Source organism: Oncorhynchus nerka, linkage group LG23, assembly GCF_034236695.1.
Source record: "Oncorhynchus nerka isolate Pitt River linkage group LG23, Oner_Uvic_2.0, whole genome shotgun sequence".
NCBI classification, from domain to species: domain Eukaryota; kingdom Metazoa; phylum Chordata; class Actinopteri; order Salmoniformes; family Salmonidae; genus Oncorhynchus; species Oncorhynchus nerka.
Genome location: NC_088418.1, coordinates 33298047 through 33313436, shown reverse-complemented (window position 1 = coordinate 33313436; position 15390 = coordinate 33298047). Strand labels below are relative to the sequence as shown.

Below are 15390 nucleotides of genomic sequence, written 5' to 3'. Positions count from 1 at the left end.
ACAAATTGTTCTTTGCCGGTTTTATTTGTTTTTCAAATACAGGGTTAATGTACAGAAGAAAACAATGTGTCAAGAACTGTACAATATTTACACAAAGACTTTCTATCGAAGGAAAATTTGATTGACTTTTTTTTGGAAACATAGTAATATGCCCAAATATCAAACTAATAAAATTGAAATGACTATTTCCTTTTTAAATATTACTTATTTATAACCACTCGTGTATAAGGGAACTGGATATGGTTATTAGTTTCTTTCATTTTTAACCTGCATGATTCTGATGAATGAACTAATGCACTACAATGTCTACATTTCAAATATACTCTCCCATTCTCCCCTTTTACAGACATAGTTGATAACATGTTTTCGTCTCGTCCTCAAATCTTTTGTATAGAAAAAAAAAAGGAAGACAGCTCGGATATGTGGGTGTACGATTTTATGTATAACCTGTGAAAAATGTTACTTAAAATGCTAAGGCGGCATCCCAGCACTTGTGAGAGTTTATATTAAAAACCTCATAAATAATACAAATGTGTTTATATACTACCACATAGCGCGCCGGTACTGCCGACTACTGTCGCATAGAGCGAGCGAGAATTAACACCTTTATGTTGCATCCGTTCCCATATAGTCACACTGCACTCCTCTAAGACAATGTTTTAAAAAGCATTCTCGCCCACGTCCACTCATTAAAAGCCGTTAGAGTCTTTAAAAGATAATTTATGTAAAAACGAAACAGTAATAGATTCTCTCTGAACTGTTTGGGACTGACACCGTTTTACAATGTCAGTATGACAATCCTCTGTAACTTGGTGCAATACCTCATCCATCTGCCTTGTCTTTTCTCTGTGACCCTAATGTCAGTCTTTGTCTCCTGATTGGTCAGTCTCCTCTCTTGGCCCATCAGGAACGACCCCAGCACCTGTGGGGTCATCATCCATTCTCAAGGTCAAGTAATTCTATATTTTAGTAATTGAGCAACTAAGGAGAGTTCACTCTCCAAGGTCACACCTACCAACCCTCTTGTTCCTAGAGTGGCCTTTCAAGTTGTCCCTCAGACCCACACGACTCCAGGTGGGATGGGGCCTCTATACAACTCTATTCCCTCGTTTCCACTCGTTCACCAACCTGTTTCTGGGGCCCTAGTTTCTGTGCCTTATGTTCTTTGGCTTTCCCGCTTTCTTTCTGTATTCTTTCCCCTTGGTCTGTCCCTCAGGCTTTGGTGCTGAGTGTGAGCAGCTCGATGAAGGAGTTGAAGAGGGTGTCCAGCCAGCCATGGTTGGCCATACACTGCTGCACCACCTCCTCTTGCCCAGGGTCCTCAGCTGCCTGCTCTATAGTGTTGGTCTGCCAGGGAAGACAGAATATAAGCACAATATATGTTTTGACTATGGTAATAGTATGTCTATTTGAAAAATAGAAGTTCATGTCTAGGCTATGGCGTATCTACCCAAGGAATAAACAATATTTGATGTATGCTGGGGAAACACAATATTAATATAAACAAAATATTTAGAATTCCTATCAACTATTGTTGATTGGCAATGAAGTATGAATTTAATTTAGTTGACTATGTAAGCATGGGACATATAAAACACTATATATTACATCTCTTGTGTGTTGATTGGAACAATATAAGCTTGTGTCTTTAAGCAGTGGTTCGGGAATCAAACAAGATGGACTAATATTTCTGCTGGGTAAATATATATATTTTTAAAGAACTGTTCTCGATGCTATTTAAATATCGCAACATATTTAAATACCTATTACAATAGTATAAAATACAGGTCGGATGTCCTTACCTCTTTCTTACAATGTAAGAAAGTATGATATTTATAATGATGCAGGGAGTGATAGAGGCTGTAGATCCGACATGACTCTGTTGACAGTTTAAGGTCCTGGCGGAAGACAGAGAGGTTATTCTAATAGTATAAAAACATATGAACCCCCCCCCCCCGACACATCTAATCAAGGTTCAACAGCACGACATGGGAATACACACACACACACTATCAACTTATAAGAGATGGACAACCAACCCCACCCTCCCCCAAACACACACACACACAGAATTACCAACAAACACACACCTGTGGTTTGGGCAGGCTCTTCTTGACTCTGTTGAGAGTCTTGCGGTTGTAGCCCTCCCCACTGAACCGCACCCTCACAGTTCCTGAGTCCAGGGGGTCCCCCGCCATCTGAGGGTACGTGTGCAGGGTATCCTAAATAGGTGGAGAGAGAGAAATAGGAAGGACAGAATGAAAGGTAGACCTTGAATATTGAAAAGGCTAGAACGTTTGAGGTTAAATAGAAACATAATATTCTATAAAACAAATATCAAATGTAAATTCATGAGAATCCTGCAAACAAATACATACAACAGATGGCCAGAGAAGCATACACAGAGTGAAGAATACATTAGGAACACATGATCTTGCCATGACAGACTGACCAGGTGAAAGCTATGATCCCTTATTGGGGCGGCAGGGTAGCCGAGTGGTTAGAGCGTTGGACTAGTAACCAGAAGGTTGCAAGTTCAAACCGCCGCGCTGACAAGGTACAAATCTGTTGTTCTGCCCCTGAACAGATAGTTAACCCACTAGGCCGTCATTGAAAATAAGAACTTATTCTTAACTGACTTGCCTAGTTAAATAAAGGTAAAATAAAAATACAATTATTGATGTCACTTAATTAATCTACTTTAAAATCAGTGTTGATGAAAGGGAGGAGACAGGTTAAAGAATAATGTTTAAGCATTGAGGCAATTGAGACATTGATTGTGTATGTGTGACATTCAGAGGGTGAATGGGCAAGCAAAACGATTTAAGTGCCCTTGAACGGGGTATGGTAGTAGGTGCCAGGCACACCCGGTATAAGGGTGCGTCAAGAACTGCAACGCTGCTGGGTTTTTCACCCTCAAAAAGGACATCCAGCCAACTTGACAACTGCGGAAAGCATTAGAGTCAACATGTGCCAGCATCCCTGCGGAATGCTTGACAGCTTGTAGTCCATGCCCCGACGAATTAAGGCTGTTCTGAGGGGAAATTGGGGTGCAACTAGGTTTTCCTAATGTTTTGTACACTCAGTGTAATCTCATAGCAAAAGGTCTGAATTACTTATGTAAATAACATTTCTGTTTTTGATTTTTAATAAATTTGCAAACATTTCAAAAACCTGTTTTCGCTTTGTCTTTATGGGGTATTGTGTGTAGATTGATATTTTAATTTAACCATTTTACAAAAACACTATTCTAAAATGAATAAAATGTTGATTGGAGTCCAGTCAAAAGTTAAAATAAATTAAAATAAGTGTTCATCCAGTATTGTTGTAATTGTCATTATTACAAGTTTTTTTTAAAATAGGCAGATGAATTGGTATCGGCTTTTTTTGGTCCTCCACTAATCGGTATCGGCATTGAAAAATCATAATTGGTCGACCTCTAGTTTACATAAAGGTCCCATAGTTGAGAGTGCATATCAGAGCAAAAACCAAGCCATGAGGTCAAAAGGGATTGTCCATAGAGCTCAGAGACAGGATTGTGTGGAGGCACAGATCTGGGGAAGGGTACCAAAACATTTCTGCAGCATTGAAGGTCTCAAGAACACAGTAGCCTCCATTATTCTAAAATGGAAGAAGTTCGGGACCATCGAGACTTCCTAAAGCTGGCCACCCGGCCAAACTGAGCAACCGGGAGAGATGGGCCTTGGTCAGGGAGGTGACCAAGAACCCAATGGTCACTCTGACAGAGTTCCTATGTGGGGATGGGAGAACCTTCCAGAAGGACAACCATCTCTGCAGCACTCAACCAATCAGGTCTTGGTAGAGCGGCCAGACGGAAACCACTGCTCAGAAAAAGGCACGGCAGCCCAATGTTTTTCAGCGGCAGGGACTGGGAGACTAGTCAGGATAGAGGGAAAGATGAACGGAGAAAAGTACAGATAGATCCTTGACGAAAACCTGCGCCAGAAAGCTTAAAATCTCAGACCGGGGTGAAGGGTTAGCTTCCAACAGGACAACAACCTTAAGCACACACAATAAAAAATAAAAAACGCAGAAGTGGCTTCGGGACAAGTCCCTGAATGTACTTGAGTGGCCCAGCCAGAGTCAGGACTTGAACCCCATCGAACATCTCTGGAGAGACCTGAAAATAGGTGTGCAGGGATGCTCCCCATCCAACCTGACAGAGATTGAGAGGATCTGTAGAGAAGAATGGGAGAAACTACCCAAATACAGGTGTGCCAAGCCTGTACTGTCATACCCAAAAAGTCTCAAGGCTGTAATCGCTGCCAAAGGTGCTTCAACAAAATACTGAGTAAAGGGTCTGAATACTTATGTGATTTCAGTTTATTTTTTATAAAATAAAAAATATATAAAAAAGAGAATAACCTGTTCATGCTTTGTCATTATGGGGTATTGTGTGTAGATTGATTAGGGGGAAAACGATTAAATACATTTTAGAAGACGGCTGTAACGTAACCAAACGTGGAAAAAGTCAAGGGGTCTGAATACTTTCCGAATGCACTGTATATACACAGTACCAGTCAAAAGTTTGGAAACCAACTCATTCCAGGGTTTTTCTTAATTTTCAACATTGTAGAATAAAAGTGAAGACATCAAAACTATGAAATAACACATATGGAGTCATGTAACAAAAAAATGTTAATTCAAAATGTATTTCATATTTGAGATTCTTCAAAGTAGCCACCTTTCGCCTGGATGACAGCTTTGCACACTTGGCATTCTCTCAACCAGCTTCATAAGGTAACCTGGAATGCATTTTAATTAACAGGTGTGCCCAGTTAAAAGTTAATTTGTGGAATTTCTTTCCTTCTAAATGTGTTTGAGCCAATAAGTTGTGTTGTGACAAGGTAGGGGTGGGTATACAGAATAGAGGTGGACATATTGTGATTTTTCACCGCCGATACCGATTATTGGAGGAACAAAAAAAAGCCGATACCGATTTAATCGGACGATTTTTATACAGAAGTTCACATACACTTAGGTTAGAGTCACAAACTAATTTTTCAACCACTCCACACATTTCCTGTTAACAAACAATAGTTTTGGGAAGTCAGGTAGGACATCTACTTTGTGCAGGACACAAGTAATGTTTCCAAGAATTGTTTACAGACAGATTATTTCACTTAGAATTCAAGGTATCACAATTCCAGTGGGTCAGAAGTTAACATACACTAAGTTGACTGTGCCTTTAAACAGCTTGGAAAATTCCAGAAAATTACATCATGGCTTTAGAAACGTCTGATAGGCTAATTTACATCATTTGAGTCAATTGGAGGTGTACCTGTGGATGTATTTGAAGGCCTACCTTCAAACTCTGCATCTTTGCTTGGGAAAATCAAAAGAAATCAGCAAACACCTCAGAAAACAAATTGTAGACCTCCACAAAACTGGTTCGTACTTTGGAGCAATTTCCAAACGCCTGAAGGTACCATGTTCATCTGAACGAACAAACAAACAATAGTACGCAAGTAAAAACACCATGGGACCAAGCAGCTGCTGAAGGAGACGAGTTCTGTCTCCTAGAGATGAACGTACTTTGGTGCGAAGTGTAAATCAATCCCAGACCAACAGAAAAGGACCTTGTACCTGTTTCCTCCAGCATCTTCACAAAGTATCTATATCCACAGTAAAAAAAGTCCTATATCGTCATAACCTGAAAGGCCGCTCAGCAAGGAAGAAGCCACTGCTCCAAAACCACCATAAAAAAGCCAGACTACGGTTTGCAACTGTACATGGCGGCGAAGATCGTACTTTTTGGAGAAATGCCCTCTGGTCTGATGAAAAAAAAAATAGAACTGTTTGGCCATAATGACCATCGTTATGTTTGGAGGAAAAAGGGGGAGACATGCAAGCCGAAGAACACCATCCAAACTTTGAAGCACGGGGTTGGCAGCATCATGTTGTAGGGGTGCTTTGCTGCAGGAGGGACTGGTGCACTTCACAAAATAGATGACATCATGAGGATGGAAAATTATGTGGATATATTGAAGCAACATCGCAAGACATCATTTATTTATTTGTTATTTTACCAGGTAAGTTGACTGAGAACACGTTCTCATTAGCAGCAACGACCTAGGGAATAGTTACAGGGGAGAGGAGGGGGATTAATGAGCCAATTGTAAACTGGGGATCATTAGGTGACCGTGATGGTTTGAGGGCCAGATTGGGAATTTAGCCAGGACACCGGGGTTAACACCCCTACTCTTACGATAAGTGCCATGAGATCTTTAATGACCTCAGAGAGTCAGGAGACCCGTTTAACGTCCCCCTCCACAGGGCAGTGTCCCCAATCACTGCCCTGGGGCATTGGGATATTTTTTAGACCAGAGGAAAGAGTGCCTCCTACTGGCCCTCCAACACCACTTCCAGCAGCATCTGGTCTCCCATCCAGGAACAGACCAGGACCAACCCTGCTTAGCTTCAGAAGCAAGCCAGCAGTGGTATGCAGGGTGGTATGCTGCTGGTGATGAAATAAAGTCAGGAAGTTAAAGCTTGGTCGCAAATGGGTCTTCCAAATGGACAATGACCCCAAGCATACTTCCAAAGTTGTGGCAAAATGCCTTAAGGAAAACAAAGTCAAGGTATTGGAGTGGCCATCACAAAGCCCTGACCTCAGTCTTATAGAAAATTTGTTGTCAGAACTGAAAAAGCATGTGCTAGCAAGGAGGCCTACAAGCCTGACTCAGTTACACCAGCTCTGTCAGGAGGAATGGGCCAAAATTCCCCCAGCTTATTGTGGGAAGCTACCCGAAATGTTTTGACCCAAGTTAAAAAACTTATTTGGGATAGGGGGCAGTATTTTCACATCCGGATGGAAAGCGTGTTCAAAGTAAACTGCCTGCTTACTCAGGCCCAGAAGCTAAGATATGCATATTATTGGTAGATTTGGATTGAAAACACTCTGAAGTTTCTAAAACAATTTGAATCATGTCTGTGAGTATAACAGAACTTATTTGGCAGGCGAAACCCCGAGGCCAAACAATTCAGATAGGTCACTCTTCTCAATGGGTTTTCATTGGGAATCCAGATTTCTAAGGGACTTGCTTGCAGTTACTATCGCTTCCACTGGATGTCAACAGTCTTTAGAAATTGGTTGAGGTTTTTCCCTTTGAGAAATGAAGTAGCAGCATTGTTCAGAACGAGGGTAGAGGGAAGTGTACTCTTTGTTAGAGATGTGTGACCTGAAAGCTCGCTACACTTTGTTTTCCTCCGGTATTGAACACTGTTTATCACTGTTTGTGATGGTTATGGGACATATTGGAGTACCAACAGAAGAAGCTCGTCAAATGTAAGGCATGAATTATATCTTTATTTCTGCATTTTGTGTCGAGCTTGGTGGGTCGAAATATGATCGTCTGTGTTTGCTTGCTGGGGTGCTGTCCTCAGATAATAGCATTGTTTGCTTTCGCCATAAAGACTTTTTGAAATTCTACCAATTTGGCTGAAGTGTAGCTTTAATTTGGTGTATTACATGTGTGAATCCATGAAAGTTACATTTCTATAGTAATTTATTTGAATTTGGCGCTCTGCATTTCCACTGGATGTTGGCCAGGTGGGAAGCTACCGTCCCACCTATCCCAGAGAAGTTAAACAATTCAAAGGCAATGCTACCAAATACTAATTGAGTGTATGAAACTTCTGATGCAATGTGATGAAAGAAATAAAAGTTTAAATAAATCCCTCTACTATTATTCTGACATTTCACATTCTTAAATAAAGTGGTGGTCCTAACTGACCTAAGACATGGAATTCTTACTCTGATTAAATGTCAGGAATTGTGAAAAACCGAGTTTAAAATGTTTTTGCCTAAGGTGTATGTAAACTTCCGACTTCAACTGTATATATTTGTAATAATGATAATTACAACACTGAATATACACTTATTTTAACTTAATATAATAAATAAATAAAATCTATTTAGTCTCAAATAAATAATGAAACATGCTGAACTTGGTTTAAATAATGCAAAAACACAGTGTTGGAGAAGAAAGTAAAAGTGCAATATGTGCCATGTAAGAAAGCTAATGTTGAAGTTCCTTGCTCAGAACATATGAAAGCTGGTGGTTCAATATTCCCAGTTCTTCAATATTCCCAGTTAAGAAGTTTTAGGTTGTAGTTACTATAGGAATCATGATGCATCGACTATTTCTCTCTATACCATTTGTATTTCATATACCTTTGACTATTAGATGTTCTTATAGCCACTTTAGTATTGCCAGCCTAATCTCAGGAGTTGAAAGGCTTGAAGTCATTAACAGCGCTGTGCCTCAAGCATTACTAAGAGCTGCTGGCAAATGCAGGAAAGTTGGAATGAATGCTTACGAGTCTGCAGCTGCCTACCACCGCTCAGTCAGACTGCTCTATCAAATCATAGGCTTAATTATAATAGAATAAACACAGAAATACGAGCCTTTGGTCATTAATATGGTCAAATCTGGAACCCATAATTTTTAAAACAAAACTTTTATTCTTTGTGAAATGCAGAACCGTTCCGTATTTTATTGAACGGGTGGCAACCCTAAGTCTAAATATTGCTGTTACATTGCACAACCTTCAATGTTAGGTCATAATTATGTACAATTCTGGCAAATTAGTTTGCAACGAGCAAGGCAAGCCCAAACTGTTTCATATACCCTGACTCTGCGTGAAATGAACGCAAGAGAAGCGACACAATTTCCCTAGTTAATATTGCCTGCTAACATGAATTTATTTTAACTAAATATGCAGGTTTAAAAAATATATACTTGTGTATTGATTTTAAGAGAGGCATTGATGTTTATGGTTAGGTACATTCCTGCAACAAATATGCTTTTGTGAAATCATCACCCGTTTGGCGAAGTAGGCTGTGATTGAATGATAAATTAACAGGCACCGCATTGATTATATGCAACGCAGGACAAGCTAGTTAAACTAGTAATATCATCAACCATGTGTAGTTAAATAGTGATTATATGAAGATTGATTGTTTTTTATAAGATCAGTTTAATGCTAGCTAGCAACTTATCTTGACTCCTTGCTGCACTCGTGTAACAGGTGGTCAAGCCTGCCACGCAGTTTCCTAGTGGAATGCAATGTCATCGGCGCCCAAAAATGCAGATGACCGATTGTTATGAAAACTTGAAATCGGTCGGCCATGCTGATTAATCGGTCGACCTCTAATACAGAAGATGGTCTTTTACCAAATAGGTCTAAGTCCATATTATGGCAAGAACAGCTGAAATAAGCAAAGAGAAACGATAGTCCATCATTACTTTAAGACATGAAGGTCCGTCAATCCGGAAAATTTCAAGAACTTTTAAAGTTTCTTCAAGTGCAATTGAAAAAATCAAGTGCTATGATGAAATTGGCTCCCATGAGGACCTAGAGGAAGACCTAGAGTTATATCTGCTGCAGAAAAGTTCATTAGAGTTAATTGCAGCCCAAGTAAGTAAATGCTCCACAGAGTTCAGACACATCTCAACATCAACTGTTCAGAGGAGACTGCATGAATCAGGCCTTCATGGTGACATTTCTGCAAAGAAACCACTACTAAAGGACACCAATAAAAGAAGAGACTTGCTTGGGCCAAGAAGCACGAGCAATGGACATAAAACTGGTGGAAGTCCGTCTTTTGAGATTTTTGGATCCAACCAACTTGTCTTTGTGAGATGCGGAGTAGGTTAACGGATGATCTCCGAATGTGTGGTTCCAACCATGAAGCATGGAGGTGTGATGGTGCTTAGTCTGTGATTTATTTAGAATTCAAGGCACACTTAAACAGCATGGCGACCACAGCATTCTGCAGTGACACGCCAACCCGTCTGGATTGCGCTTAGTGGGACTATCATTTGTTTTTCAACAGGACAATGACCCAACACACCTCCAGGCTGTGGTAGGGCTATTTGACCAATAAGGAGAGTGATGGAGTGCTACATCAGATGACCTGGCATCCACAATCACCCGACCTCACCCCAATTGAGATGATTTGGGATGAGTTGGACTACAGAGTGAAGGAAAAGCAGCCAACAAGCACTCAGCAAATGTGAGAACTCCTTCAAGAATGTTGGAAAAGAATTCCAAGTGAAGCTGGTTGAGAGAATGCCAAGAGTGTACAAAGCTGTTATCAAGGCACCTTTGCACCCCATTATTTCTATCTCTACTTTGCACATTCTTCCACTGCAAATCTACCAAGTCAGCCAGTGTTTAACTTGCTATATTGTATTTACTTCGCCACCATGGCCTTTTAATTTGCCTTTACCTCCCTTATCTCACCTCATTTGCTCACATTGTATATAGACTTATTTTTCTACTGTATGTTTGTTTTACTCCATGTGTAACTCTGTGTTGTTGTATGTGTCGAACTGCTTTGCTTTATCTTGGCCAGGTCGCAACTGTAAATGAGAACTTGTTCTCAACTTGCCTACCGGGTTAAATAAAGGTGTGAAAAAAAGGCTAAGGGTGGCTACCTTGAAGAATCTCAAATATATTTTGATTTTGTTTAACGCTTTTTGGTTACATGATTTCATGTGATATTTCATAGTTTTGATGTCTTCAATATTATTCTACAATGTAGAAAAATAGTAAAAATAAAGAAAAACCTTGAAATTAGTAAGTGTGTCCAAACATTTGACTGGTACTGTATATACACACACAGAGTACATTCAAAGCAGGTTACCTGGTGCTGAGTACCCATGTTAATTCTCCTCATCAGCCTCCTCTTCTGTTCCACAATGATGCCGTCAATCTTCCTCATCCCGGGGAGGTACAGCTCATCTGAGGGAACCAATGGAGAGCAAAACATTATTAAATGGATATGTTTCACAAGGCTCTCAATCATTCCAAACCTTGGGGAGACTAACCAGGGGCATATTCAGTTGATGAAATATTTTAATACAATCCTCAACGGTTTGTACTGAACGGCACACTTTCCTACAACAGTGTGCACTGCTCTTCAACATTCCTAAAGGTATGTTTGCTCTTGTTTGGTGTGTGTGGCATGGTGTAGCCTGATCAATAGGGGTTTGACCATTTGAAATCTCAAAATACCAAACAATTGATCTCTCAGCCACCATAACCACAACTTTCTTCAACTGGTCATTTAGAACAGTACAGTTTACGTTCAATTTAACGTGAAGCGTTGGGCCCTTACAAAACTCTTTACTGACATATTACAGCTGACATGACCACACTAGCTGCTTTTCACAAATGAGCACAAAGCAACTGCTGAATCAGACACTTTCTAATAACCTTGTTCCTGCAATTAAAGGTGAATGCATAACCAGGCCTAACAAGTTCAGCGCAATTGTGTAAATCATGCAACAGTGACCCTTTCTATCAAATACATCTAACTCCTAATCAGAATGATTTAGGGCCAAGTCCTCAACTTGGGATAACCATGAGGCAACTTGTACTTTCTCACAAAGCATTGGCATAATGCAAGACCTACAGTTGAAGTTGGAAAATTACATAAACTTAAGTTGGGAGTCATTAAAACCCATTTTTCAACTACTCCTCAAGTTTCTTGTTGACAAACTATAGTTTTGGCAAGTTGGTTAAGACATCTACTTTGTGCAAGACAGGTAATTTTTCCAACAATTGTTTACAGGCAGATTATTTCTCATTGTATCACAATTCCAGTGGGTCAGACGTTTATATACACTAAGTTGACTGTGCCTTTAAACAGCTTGTAAAATTCCAGAAAATTCTGTCACGGTTTTAGAAGCTTCTGATAGGCTAATTGACATAATTTGAGTCAATTGGAGGTGTACCTGTGGATGTATTTCAAGGCCTACCTTCAAACTCAGTGCCTCTTTGCTTGACATCATGGGAAAATCAAAAGAAATCAGCCAAGACATCAGAAAAAAAATTGTAGTCCAACACAAGTCTGGTTCATCATTGGGAGCAACTTCCAAATGCCTGAAGGTACCACGTTCATCTGTACAAACAATAGTACGCAAGTACAAATACCATGGGACCACACAGCCATCATACCGCTCAGGATGGAGCGGAGTTCTGTGCGCGTACTTTGGTGCGAAAAGTGCAAATCAAGCCCAGAACAACAGAAAAGGAAATTGTGAAGATGCTGGACGAAACAGGTACAAAAGTATCTATATCCACAGTAAAACGAGTCCTATGTCGACATAACCTGAATGGCCGCTCAGCAAGGAATAAGCCACTGCTCCAAAACCGCCATAGAAAAGCCAGACTACGGTTTGCAACTGCACATGGGGGCAAAGATTGTACTTTTTGGAGAAATGTCCTCTGGTCTGATGAAACAAAAATAGAACTGTTTGGCCATAATTACCATCGTTATGTTTGGAGGAAAAAGGGGGAGACTTGCAAGCCGAAGAACACCATCCAAACTTTGAAGCACGGGGGTGGCAGCATCATGTTGTGGGGGTGCTTTGCTGCAGGAGGGACTGGTGCACTTCACAAAATAGATGGCATTATGAGGTAGGAAAATTATGTGGATATATTGAAGCAACATCTCAAGACATCAGTCAGGAAGTTAAAGCTTGGTCGCAATTGGGTCTTCCAAATGGACAATGACACCAAGCATACTTCCAAAGTTGTGGCAAAATGGCTTAAGGACAACAAAGTCAAGGTATTGGAGTGGCCATCACAAAGCCCTGACCTCAGTCCTATAGAAAACCTGTGGGCAGAACTGAAAAAGTGTGTGTGCGCAAGGAGGCCTACAAACCTGACTCAGTTACACCAGCTCTATCAGCAGAAATGGGCCAAAATTCACTTACTGTGGGAAGCTTGTGGAAGGCTACCTGAAACATTTGACCCAAATTAAACAATTTAAAGGCAATGCTACCAAATACTAATTGAGTGTATGTAAACTTCTGACCCACTGGGAATGTGATGAAAGAAATAAAAGCTGAAATAAATCACTCTCCTATTATTCTGTCATTTCACATTCTTAAAATAAAGTGGTGATCCTAACTGACCTAAAGAATGGGAATTTTTACTAGGATTAAATGTCAGGAATTGAGAAAAACAGTTTAAATGTATTTGGCTAAGGTGAATGTAAACTTCCGACTTCAACTGTATGTCCATTCCTTCAGATTTGCAAACATTTCTCTGCCCCAAAGGGCACAGTAAAGTTAGGATTTGTCCCAAAGAATGGCGGGTAAGTTACTAACTCCAACTCCCTAGATGCTACTGGGGTATAATTCAGTGAGGTGAAACATTCTGAATGTTATGAATATATCAGACATGATTCCCAATTTTATCATGATAGATAATCGTATCTGTTCTACACAATATATGTCTATCTGGACATTCTGTAACTTTTCACACTCCTGATCAGGGCCCTGTTCATTAGGACACATCATGGAGAAAGTTGAATGTTTTGTAACATTTCCTATTGAACAACTTCCAAAGAGTCCCACCCTGTTTCAGTCCAATTTCTTCCATTTGCTGTCTAATGAATATGACCCAGGTCAACTGGTGTGCATTGTATGTTAGATACAGCTGTTCTTACAAAATATTGGTAGTGTGTGTGTGTGTGTTTGTGAATGAGTGTGTTCTGCACTCAACTTCTGTGTCCTCCAGGGTTTGGATCATGTCGGGGTCCAGGGCTGTGTGAGTGAGTGTGTTCTGCTCTCACTGTCAGTGTCCTCCAGGGCCGAGTACGTGTGTGTGTGTTGTGTCATGTTGGGTCCAGAGGGGTGTTCTATGACGATAGTTAGATCTTTTCATGATTTTCTAAACCTAGCCAGCTTCAGTTAGCTTCAAAATTCCAGCTCAGGCTTCATCCATGTTACGAAGGTGGAAATGTATCATGCAACCACCATTAACTCGAGCCAGCTTGTAACTGCGCATTCGTGTTGAAAGTGGATAGTCGAACGCCAAAGTCTTCATTGAGACAACGCTGAAATAGTAATATTTTTTGCCGAAATCAAAATGAAAGGTTATCCTGCAAATACAGCTGGCTATGGTGGGAACTAGGCTATTAGAAGTGTCGTCTTTCGTGTGCTTATCAATGCACAAGTCATTTTAACCCACTCCTATCCAAAAAATGTAAACGCATTAAGTCATAGAAAAGTTTTACTGCTTGTGAAGTTTCAAATGCATCCTGTCATTACTAAATGTGTACTGTGATATGCATTAGAATATCACTATTTAACGCAAAATAACATTTGATTAAAGGAGCTATGTAATATTTTTGCATTGTAATTTCAGAAAACATCCTTTATATATGTCTACAGTAATAGTGGAATGACAGCACTGTGAAACACTGTTTCCCCAAAATGCTTATTGGGCCCACACAAAATTGTATACTAATGGAGCAGCCTTCTTATTGGTCAACAAAATACCTCTTGCAATGACTAATGACTATATACACAAACACTGAACAAAAATATGTAAAATGTTGATCCCATGTTTCATGAGATGAAATAAAAGATCCCAGAAATGTCCATATGCAAAAAAAGGTTATTTCTCTCAAATTTTGTGCACAAATTTGTTTTCATCACTTTTAGTGAGCATTTCTCCTTTGCCAAGATATAATCCATCCACCTGACAGGTGTGGCATATTAAGAAGCTGAGTAAACAGCATGGTCATTACACAGGTGCACCTTGTGCTGGGGACAATAAAAGGCCACTAAAATGTGTCGTGTGACAAAACTGCACAATGCCACAGATGTCTCAAGTTGAGGGAGCGTGCAATTGGCATGCTGACTGCAGGAATGTCCACCAGAGTTGTTGCCAGAGAATTGCATTTCTCTACCATAAGCTGCCTCCAACATCGTTTCAGACCATTTTTGCAGTACGTCCAACTGGCCTCACAAACACAGACCAAGTCTAACCACGCCAGTCCACGACCTCCACATTCGGGTTCTTCAACTAATTTCCTTATATGAACTGTAACTCAGTAAACATTTTGAAATTGTTGCATTTATATTTTTGTTCAGTATATGCATGGACAAAACCATCGATCACATGACACCATTCATTCCTATTTGAAGACTCAATCGCGCATTGAAGCCAAATGAAGACTTAAAATGGCGTCTCATGGAGACATAACATGCGCAGTTTGAGCTACTCCAGGAAGTGACGTTGCAGACTTGCTCAGTGCTGCCCCTTCTCTTTGAGTAACTCAAGTTGAAGGCTGACTGGGGTACTGCAGGCTTCCATTAGCAACTATTATTAACTTCTTCTGAGTGCCATTTTTAAATAAATCAGTTCAAGGACATACTATACATCTTGTGTATTAGAAGCAATTTTTGGTACAAAAATCATCTTTTAATTTTTTTTTTTTTATACGAAAATTGACCACGAAGCAGATCCTGTTTTCTGCAAACAATGCCTGTAGTACTGCGGTCGGCCTTGAACTTCAATGGTTTAAATGGGAAGGGGCAGTACAACGAAGGAAGCTAGATC

General features: G+C 40.1%; 1 protein-coding gene across 1 annotated transcript in view; it reads right to left on the bottom strand.

Moving 5' to 3' along the window:
* Nucleotides 1–5: 5 nt before the first annotated feature.
* Nucleotides 6–15390, bottom strand: part of LOC115106746 (proline-rich protein 12-like) — a 49371-nt gene continuing 33986 nt past the window's right edge. Inside the window, 4 exon segments of the mRNA XM_029629775.2 lie at nt 6–1347; nt 1803–1898; nt 2091–2222; nt 10676–10773. Of these exon segments, the coding sequence (XP_029485635.2) occupies nt 1213–1347; nt 1803–1898; nt 2091–2222; nt 10676–10773 (461 nt within the window). The 3' untranslated portion in view covers nt 6–1212.